Genomic DNA, 10,418 nt, shown 5'->3' on the forward strand with positions numbered 1-10,418 from the left:
TCCTCTCTTTCAACTTTTTTAATGTTGGCATCCTATGATCTTTGAAACACTTCCTTTGCTCAGAGCTACATCTCTAACACTTTGACTTAGAGTTCATAACCAACCTGACTTTAGCACCTGCATAAGGACTTTTTGCTAACTGTCCATGAAAAATTGTTTGAAATTAGGAATGTATTTAAAGAAACTGTGTTTAAGTGCTTTAATATGAAGGGGCTGGATTTCCCAGCCTCTTGGAGGATCAAGAGGATCATCTTTTTTTTCCCCCCTCTTTATTTTTCTTACGAGTGCAACAATCCTTTATTTTTAGAATACCACTTTGAATGTGTAGGAGCAGAGATGGGATTGTTCTGATTCTGTGCTATGACATTTTGATTTGGCTACAATTCTGGACACTTGTCACGGCCATTGAGATAATCTAATGTTTAATGAACTTGCTTCTCACTTTCTTTTTTTCTTCTCTAGTTTATGTACAAATGAATTAATAATATCTTGTCAAATTTTAGAATTCTTTGCCAAGTTTTATTCTACGTATAGTTACCTTTTAGTAATTCAGATTAGCCTTAATAAGCCATTAATCATTCATCAACCTACTGTTTATCTCAGATATTTTTCTTTTAACTCCTTTTAATCAATTCTTCTGGTTTTTGATCTATAGGTGAAGTTCACAGTTTAATTATAGCATCTTTAAACACTGATTATTGATTTTGATTGCATGATTATGTTTGTACAAAAAAGGAAAAAGCTTGTCTCTAATGTACCATATCCTGACTGTCATGGTCTTTCTAGATTGAGAACCCTCCTTTTAGGGCGCCTTTACTACTGAGGACTCTTTTGGCCTGGAGATCTTGTGTTACATGAAGATTAAAATTAGATTGTGTTAAATGTAACTTTTTTAATTAGGAAGACATTCAGATCTCTCTTGGTGAGATCTGAACTGCTTGGAATAAATATGAGATACCAAGAATTGTTTAAAAAGACTGCAGTCATTGTAGGTGAAGGGGAAGCTATCTGCATTTTTTTTTTTCTTTGAACAACATGATAATCAGAGTTTTCTAGACCTTTCTAGTACTGTTTTTGTTTATGCACAGCAATGCTAATAATACACATGAGCAAAGTGTTGTGAAAATAGTTTTAAACAGTATTTAAATAAGAATAAAGTATTTCAAAACAGACTAGATGTGAGCTTATGAATGAAAACAGAAAAAAATATAAATTGATACATCTGATACTGAGCATCTTAATGGTATTTTTGCTTCAGGTTGAACAACCAAGTCCTGGTATTAAACTTCATACTTGGTGTCCCACACGAGAAAGCACCGTGGAAGCCTGGACCAAGGTAGACCACGGTCAGTATTTTCTACTATATATCACATTAATGCTTATGTTTTCTGCAGTAGTTTAGTGAGGTTATTTTGGTTTGGGGTTTTTGTTTTGTTTTTTTAATTTATTTTTAAAAAGTCAGTCTATAATGGAGAAAAAGCTTGTTCATTCTTCCTAGGGATAGGAAGTATACCAAATGAGCTACTGCTGCAAAAGGTGGTTTTGAATAGTTCTTTACCTCATGTAACTTGGAACATAGTTCTATATGATACAAAAGAAGGAGTAGAAAATACGAAAGCCCAAACGAGTGTTCTGTTTCATTCCACCTGTTTTGATGAGTTGGATAGTGGAGCAAATCTGCACCACAGTCTGTGGGTGTGTTGATCAGGCTTGGAGTATTGACTATTTTGAAGTTCAAGGGCTCTGTTTCTTCACAAATTAATAACATTCATTTCGGCACTATTTGTGAGTAGTGGATCAGTGACATACCATCCAGGATGTGCTCGAGTATCTGCTTCAGCATTCATTGGTATCAGTAAGTGAGGGTTTAATAAAAAGTGTGGGACCAGAATTCTAAGGAAGTACCCTAAAACTTGATTTTATTGCATATGTCTGGCAATATGAGAATTTTAACGAGTCTCGTCAGTATTTGTTTGTTTTGTGTGCTCTGCCTCATTTTTATTGTGCCTCCTCACTAATTATAAATTGTTATATAGCAAATCATTGTGAACTTGTTATTTTACATTTGTTCTTTGTAGTAGCACTGGGTGCAGGATTTTAAAGGTTTCACATTCCCTTTAGGGTCATACTTACCAAATTATAGTAGGTGGAGACTGTAACAGACCTATTGTCATCTGATACCATTGCATACTTATGAAATGAGTTGATGGCCTCCGGCCAGTGGTTAGGAGACTGAAATCCACTTCGGTATTAACATCCGGAGGATTCACTGGTCACTTGCCTGTGTCTTGAGGCTTAACTGTAACTTCTGAAAAAAACAGATTCCTAGGATTAGAAATCTCAATACTGACAGTAGAGTTTAGTCCTTTGCTTTTGTGCAGGTAGCTAAAAGAGGGGAGTCTTTTAGCAGGTAGCTAAAAGTACCTCTTTGCACTTGGGTCACAGTATGAGGGTTGTTCAGTACAGACTGATATATCTGATCAAGAAGCCACACATAATTTAATGTCAGTTCCTCAGGGGTGAGGTGCTTATTGACATTGGTGAAACATCCTAACCCGGTATGGACCTAATAGTTTCCCAGGTATGTTTCCATAGGCTTTGTAGTCATGTTTGTGGGTCAGTGTGAGGGAAGGAATGAAGAGGTGATAGGAGCAGAGGGAGGTGGTCACTGGGAAGCTTGTTCAGAAAATACGAGTAAGGTAGTGTAATGTACATAAGAATTTTTGGGAATGGTAGAGCTTGATTTTATATTGATTTAGGCAATTAATAGCTTAAAAAATGTGCTGCTTCTGTCTATGCAGAAGACAACGCTTACACTGATTCATTATTATAAACATTGTATTCCATTAAATGTGAAGTTATTGTGTTCAGCTAAAGAAAATGCTTTCCTTAAATATTCTGAAGAGACTGTTTATAATTTCACAATGTATAATAGTAAATTGCTTTAGTACTGTTTGGGAGGAGAGAGAAGCTATTTTGTAAAAGATTTCAGAAAATTTAGGACATTCGGATTTTCTTTTGAATTTCTTCTGGGATGCACCTTTTTTCTTTCTCCAGACCCTTCTCTTCTCGGCAGCTACAGACCCAAGAAAGCCAAAGTGAGTACTTTGAAATGTTATTGTTTACAGATTGGTTTTTGGGAAGCTCTGAGTGAGAAGGATTTTCAAAAATAAAGTATTTTTGAAACTTTATAGTATCAAAAGGAAGAAAAGGGACATTTTAAATATTATCTAACCCAGTTTAGGCCTGCTGACAGATTATTTACAAATAGAAATGTGGAACTTAACATTCTATAAGATATTCATGCCTGTAGGTACAGAACTTGCTTTTCCTTGGCATTAAGTCTTGTGACAAGGCTACGGAAGAGCCTTTAAAGGCAGTTTGCATTTGCCTTCCTGGTCATTCTGAGAGCACACTTCATTCCGGAATTTTATGCAAAGGTAGCACTGGTACAACTGGCAAGCCACTGTCCTGTCATTTCACATACTTGCTTTTTCAGATTTTAGCTACTTCGGTTATTAAATGGATCTGAAGATTGTCAGGGTTCTTTTGGTTTTTTGGTGTGTTTTATTCTTTCCAACCTCATTTAGTTGTTTTGGCCTGTGTTCCTGAAGTACTGCAGAAATTGTGGATTTAGGCATTTAATTATGTATGCCCTCTTAGATTTCTTAATGGCTGGGAAAACTGATGATAACAGGGAGGAGGTGAGAAAGGGAATTAAAAGGATAAAGCTTGCTATATGTTAAGTGCACTTTTGTCAGATTCTAAACTTCTATTACCAAGGATTGCAGTTTTGTGTACCATGTGAGTCCAATATATTGTGCTACTTCTGGATTGTTGCATGGCTGTAAATGAGAAACTGTAAAGAAAATAGAGAATTTCTAATAAATAATGCTAAATATGTCATTGTTTTCTTGTGTTTTTTTTTAATAATGGCTCTTTTAATGTTGTGTTTTCCCCCTTATGCCTCTGCCCCTGCAGTGGGGAAGTAGATTTTAGGAGCAGTCATTGTTTGGAGAATGCGGATAGCTGAGCTACAGGTTAATTAATTCATCATGTTCTTGATGCCACTAATCACTTGTGATTTTCAGAAAATCAGGGCTGAAGAGAATATATCTTTTTTTTTTTGCCAGAAATATAATAAAGCTTTGTTTAAGGGGAGCTGTTTCCCAAAGCTGAGGGGGGAAAAAAAAACCTGCAGCCAGGAAAGAGCTAATGAATAATGTGATTAGTGTTGGTCTGGTTTTGTTGTGGGGTGTTTGTTGTTTTTCTTCCTCAGCTCTGGGAAAAGTAAAAGTCCCCATTCCAGGTAAAAGGGGGTAACCCATGGAGCCATTTCAGTGGTATGTTGCAGGTTAAGAGGAACTATGAAAGGAGAAACTAGTATAGTGAAGAAAGAGTAGAAAATGAGTAGATGGGCCTGAGTTTTGCCTTGAGAAACACCAAATAATGAGGAAAAAGAAGTCTAAGAACAAGGGTTCCCACACTGAAGAGAGGTCTGAGGTTTGTGTTGTTTAGACTTTCAGATTCTGAATCTGAGATTCCTGGGACGGGTAAGCTTTTAAATTGTGCAGTCAGAAAAGGTGATAAAAGTCTAGTTACACTAGAATGCCATAAAACGGTGTGTTAGATACCACCAGAGTCCTCTGACACCGGTTGATTTAATTTAAACCAGGGCTCCTTCTATGAAATGAGGGTCCTTGTTCTTTCCCCAGCAGGCAGATACTCCTGCGTGTATGTTCAAACTTTAACCTTTTGATTTGAAAATAAAAACATAAAAACTGTACATCTTGATATTAATAAAAAATTTTAGCAAGGTTTGGTGTTTTTTTTAACAGGCAAAATCTACTCATGGAAAAGACTTTGACAATTCTGATGTTTGCCATGAGGATGTGATCTCAGATCCACCCAACAGACAGTCCCATTCTGTCTCATTAGAGCATTTGGCACCTCCAGCATTTCAGAAGCATTCTCTAAGTTCTGTGCTAAATCGATCTTCTCTAAGGGAAAGGTAATGACTTGGTTTTGTTAGTGACATTCTGGATTTATTAACGTGAGCAGGTGACAACAGTACTTGCATGACTGTAGTTTGCATGTGTGGAGGTGTACAGGCTGAAGAAACCAACAGATCTTTCCCAAACTGTGTTGCCCTTTGACTTTTCCTCAGGCACTGTGTTTGCCATCACCTCTCTGTTTAGTGAATACAATCCTAATAATATGTCAATGAAAAGGATTGTTGACATCTCTGTCGCTAACCTTCTCTGAAACAACGAAGCCCCAGATTTCAGGCTGCCAATGTCTGTCTAAAACAGAGAATACTTAAATATTCACTCTTTCAGAGGCGATTAGAATCTCAGGAGTGTAAATATAGATACATGTCAAGTAGACATTACAGGAGGTACTTGGAAACCTTTTTTCCTTCTGACTGTTGTTCAGCCTAGTGTTTGTAAGCACATACTTGTGGCTATTCTGTAGTCAGATGTGTGATGAGTGTGCGTAACATTCTTGGGCTAGCTTTAATGTAGTCAGTGCATTATTTTCCAATCTTACTGCTTTATTGACATCCTAAGATGTTGTTTTGTTTGAGTTGAAGTGTGGGCCTCTGCAGCAGCTGTGTGTATATTAATTGACATATTTAAATTTGTTTTCTTAGTAGTCTCCACTGACCCTGATGGAGTTGGGGTGGAGACATTTTCTAATATCCCTTAGTTCAGTGGTTTCAATCCCTGAGTTAATATTTTGGGTAAGCCTCGCAGCTTCAGTGTCTCAGGAAGGTGGGATGGAAGAAATGTTAAAAAGCAACCGATTTTTTTCATGCTTAGGTCATGTAGTCCTTCAAGGAAAGTATTCCCCACCTCCTGCTGAGTAGGACGTGCACAATGCTTTTAGTGTACATTCAGTTTAGTAAGTTACTAGATGGTTTTCTGGGAGCAGAAAAACTATGTACGAAGCTGGGCCTCAATAAGCAAATACATAAAATAATTGGGAGAAGCTGAGGATCAAACTGATCTCCTATCCTAAATGCTGAAGTGTTTACTGAGGCCCTGCTTGGAGATGTACTTTGTGGCTAGTTCAGACTCGTTCCAGGCTGTTTTCATCCTTAATACCACTGGTACCTCATTTAGTCTGTGCTCACACGGTGCATTTTATAGCCTACACACAGCCTAATGCTTTTTTCAAAACAGAAAAATTGTCTCAATTTTTTTCTTTAAAAAGAAAAATGACAGATAGCAGGTGGGGATTGAATTTTTTAATACTTATAAAGATCAAGTTGGTGTTTTAACATCTTCCTCTGCTTGAAAACTTGCTTGTTTGTTGTTCTGTGTAATAGTACTTCTTTATTTTGCTTTTTTTTAAAATGTTTTTAGAACTGTTATACACAGATTAGGATGCATCTGGAGTTTGGAGGAGGTTTCTTTGTAATCTTGTCTACCTCCCCATTCGCTCCTGATATGCATTAGTTACCTATGTCCGAGGAAGAGATATTGTAATGGTGACTTTTTGTATCCTCCTTCTTTCAACTGGACTCCTTTGGGGGGGAGGGTAAATTTTAAAATGGATTATATTTAAAGCTGACAGGGTCCCTTATATTAATGTCTCGTGTGTTGTGACCTGCTGTTACATGCAGAGTAATTTAATCATCTGCCAGTTAATCTTGAAATTATCTGAATATTCTTGCTTTTTCTCTTTATGAGCCCCTCTCCAAAAGAGATTTGTGATCTTGTGAAAGTATGTTTTTTTTCTTCTTCTTAGAAAAAAATGTTCTCAGCTCTTGAGAGATGTAACATCTCTTTATGTTAAAGATGTGAGCATTTACTTTTTTTATAAAAAAAAAAAAAGAAAATGAGAAGGTAAATGGCGTAGTGTAAAGAATTTGATCTCTATTTCATGCTGCTGAGATAACAATGGCTTTAGCTGACCATATACTGAGAGCTGTAGTTGGAATGACAAACATGGATCAGAGGTCAATGTTTGGAAATGCATGCAAACGCTGCTGTTCGGATCATAGAAATACAGAGAAAATCAGTACTACTGAAAGTATACCAGTGTTAGTGTATTTGCAAGAATACATTATTTGGTGTTTATTTCCTCAATTTTATCTTGAATTACAAAGACAAAGAGCTTAGTGTATCCAGGCTATTTTTTTTAATGCTAGTCAACCCACAGTCAATATGAAACTTGACTTCCCACCTCGACCTTTAGTTCCCTTTTTTCCTTTTTTTTTTTTTTATTTTATTTTTTTAAGTAGTGAGAAGTGAACGTCTGTCTTCTTGGGAGTACTTCCCAGAGCACTGCTGAACAGTTGTTAAGCCACTGCAATACTTTTCAATGATACAGAAATCGGGGTCATGCATATCTCTGAGCCCTGTAGCAGTTTCCAGTCCCTTTCTGTAAGCCTGCTAGAGAAGACCACAAATCAGTCCTCTCCCCTTTTACACTGGGTTTGAGCCAGAAGCAGAACTGTAAATAGATTTACTGCTGAACAAGTTAGCAAAGCTAGCAAAGTTTTGAATATTTATTTTTCGTACTTTGTTTTTACATTTTTTCATTATTTAGGTCACCTAAGGAAAGCATTTGCTGGTGTTGCAGACTGACACTCAGCAGAGCGAGTGGCTGTACATCTCTATTTCTCATTTTGATTCTAGGTCCTGTGCAGAGCAATCATACATGCACACTCTTTAGTTCCTGCCCATTTTATGTGGCCAGCTTCAGTCAATGCAGTTGACTTGCCCCCACAGATTGTTGGTTGTGCATAGATAAGTATCCTGTATGCTTTGTGAAAGAGCATTAGCACTATGTTCTCTCAATGCTGCTGCACAAAAGCAAAATTCAAGTCCAGTCCTTGTTTTCATAGTTCATGTACATCCTCATGCACTCCTAGAAAATAGTGTTTTTCTTGAGACTTACAAGGTAAGCCTTCCTTGCAGCGCTGAAACCTGCAAAGTACCTTTCCTAAAGAAAAGGAGAAACAGTGAGGTGGATTTTATAAGGTAATGACAGAAGTCCTCTGAATGGAGCTATCTGCTGGCACAAGAGAAGTTCTTTTCTCAAGAGATTGCAGCAATCATAGAAGTATTTGACCATGTTATGTTGAGAGGCAAAGCTACTTCTCATGCATTTGGGATCAAAGGATTCTTTTTCCTACTCTGGAAATGGCAGGCTTTTGTTTTTGTTTTTTATCATTGATCTGAAGAATAATAATTTCCAGAGTGAAGCCCAGCTTGATGTCTTTTTTTATGTTCTCCTGGTTATACTGCTAATATGTGATCTTACCTACTATAAAATTTAACAAAAATCTAAGTTCTGTTTGAAGTAAGACAGAGGTTAACTGTGTGGATCAGATGCCCTTCTGTAATATTCCTCTACTGTTTTAGTATCATCTCATTATGTTATCTTTTTTCAAATACTAGGGAAATACCAGCATGAAGTTAGCTCTTACTAGTGATAGATATAATAACAGATAGTAATAGTTAGATACTAATGAAAGACTACATCCTATGTGAAGTCCTTGAAAATTCCAGTTATCAGAAGCTTTGGCTTCAGTGATCTCGAAATGTCACCCCATAATCTTGGGTATTAGTTTTGTTGCATAGCAAAATCCAGACCACAGGTAGTTCACCTAATATTTTAGAGAGTGGCGTCCACCCCTAAGACAGGGTTTACTTCTGTGACGGTGTGTTTAAACTCTGAGAACATTCTACTACAAAGTGGAACACTGAAAAATTTAGCTGACTTTTTAGGAAAAAAGCTTGCTCCAGGGAGAGGCTGCAACTAGGTTTCCTGCCTGTTTCTAGCTATTTATAAGTCATTATTTCTGTGTTTTTGGAATTTAGTTTGGTAGTAAGGTTGTTCCTGAATCTTTTGGGTTTACCAGTCTCGCCCCTTGGGGAAGTTTCTGTATATTGCATTCTTTAAGTTAACCTCTGGAAATCAACACTTGAAGATCAGTTATTTCATACTATATTCTGCAAAATTGAACAGTACCTAAGCCTTGTTTCATATTTTTGACCAACATCTGTCATCTTCATTGGTTGGTTTTGCTGCAGCAGTAGGCAAATTTGAAATCGATTGCTGTCAAAGCTGTTTTGTGTGTAAATGAATAAATCCAGAGATGATAGAAGGTAATGGAAAAACTTCCGAAGAGGATAAGCAGGTGCAGCCCATTTATGACATGCTAATGATTTAGTACCAGAATGACTTGAACTTTTTTGGTGTAACTGCTCAGCCTGAGTATTGGGCTTTCCTTGAAATCTCAGAAGCTGTCTGCTACTTGGGATTCACTTTTTACAATGAGGCTGGTATGTCTTGCCCCAGTCGTAAGGACTAGATATGAAGCTTAGGAGGGAAAAGAAAGCATTTACTGATTTAAAAGCTCAGTACTGAATGTGTCTCTAGTGCTTCAAGGCCTAACTGTAAACAGGGCTTTTGAAAGTAAAAGAAACTATTTAGAAAGGATAAGAAAGTTCTACTTTTTTAAAACATCTTATTGGAGGGACAGCAAATGGGTACACAGCTAAGCTGTCAGCTTCTGCTTCCAAATACATAGGTTGCTGTGCTTTGATTTAAGGCCTTGTCTGTGTGTAATTGTTTCTGCTTCATAGTAGTATCCTGGCATTGTGAAAGCAGCATACTTCCTCCACTTAAAATCCTTGCATTCTTACAGTATTTGTATGTTGATGTGTTTTCATTACAATTCATGAACTGGTATGTACCAGTATGTACCAATACAGCCTCCAAAACACTTTTGCGCTGGTATAGCTGCATCTACGCTAAGGTTCATAGCCATCAGTCATTTTAAGAAAAAGCAAAACAAAATTGCATCATTTAAGTAGATCAGTAAAACTCTTAAGTGCAGCTCAGCCTTTCTTTTGTGTCTTCATACAGACCAGTATATACTGAGAAGCAAGTTCATTGTACTGAATTGCCACTTCATGCCTGCTTAAATGAGAATAAAGCAACTCCTCCACTTAGTGTGAATGCTGCATAAATGCCCACTTGGATATAAAATCTGTGAGGTTTATTTCTACTTCAGAATTAAATATATTTTGTTTTCCTGAGAATCTCTCGTGTTCCATGTATAAGTTCTTGCAGATTGTGGTTTTTCAGGTTATACTTAGCTTTAGGAGTTCTTTCACTCTTCTCCCCAATTACAGTAGCATTCTCTCCAATTGTGAATCTGGTACTACAGTACTTCATTGATTTCTGTCCTCTGATAGTTTGTCCTTGTATGTGGTTTTGCTCAGCATGAAGTCTGTGTCTTTGAAGCTGATGAATTCTTCATGGAGGCCACGTGCACGGAGCTATTCACAAGACTAGGAGGTGTGATGGTGGGGGAAGGGGTCACGATAGGCATTGCAAATATTCTGCAGTAGGCTTTTGCATTAATTCTACTGATATGAAATGTATTCCTATCTCCT

At 37.1% G+C, this 10,418-nt stretch overlaps 1 protein-coding gene across 1 annotated transcript in view; it reads left to right on the forward strand.

The window, feature by feature from the left end:
* SPATA6 (spermatogenesis associated 6) overlaps positions 1–10,418 on the forward strand; it is a gene marked incomplete at its 5' end in the record, with an annotated part of 34,224 nt that overhangs the window by 12,141 nt on the left and 11,665 nt on the right. The window contains 3 exons of the mRNA XM_010287268.1: positions 1,259–1,346; positions 3,058–3,098; positions 4,839–5,011. Of these exons, the coding sequence (XP_010285570.1) occupies positions 1,259–1,346; positions 3,058–3,098; positions 4,839–5,011 (302 nt within the window). The remainder of the gene's footprint in view (positions 1–1,258; positions 1,347–3,057; positions 3,099–4,838; positions 5,012–10,418) is intronic.

This window comes from Phaethon lepturus, unplaced genomic scaffold (assembly GCF_000687285.1).
Source record: "Phaethon lepturus isolate BGI_N335 unplaced genomic scaffold, ASM68728v1 scaffold11325, whole genome shotgun sequence".
Taxonomy (NCBI): Eukaryota; Metazoa; Chordata; class Aves; order Phaethontiformes; family Phaethontidae; genus Phaethon; species Phaethon lepturus.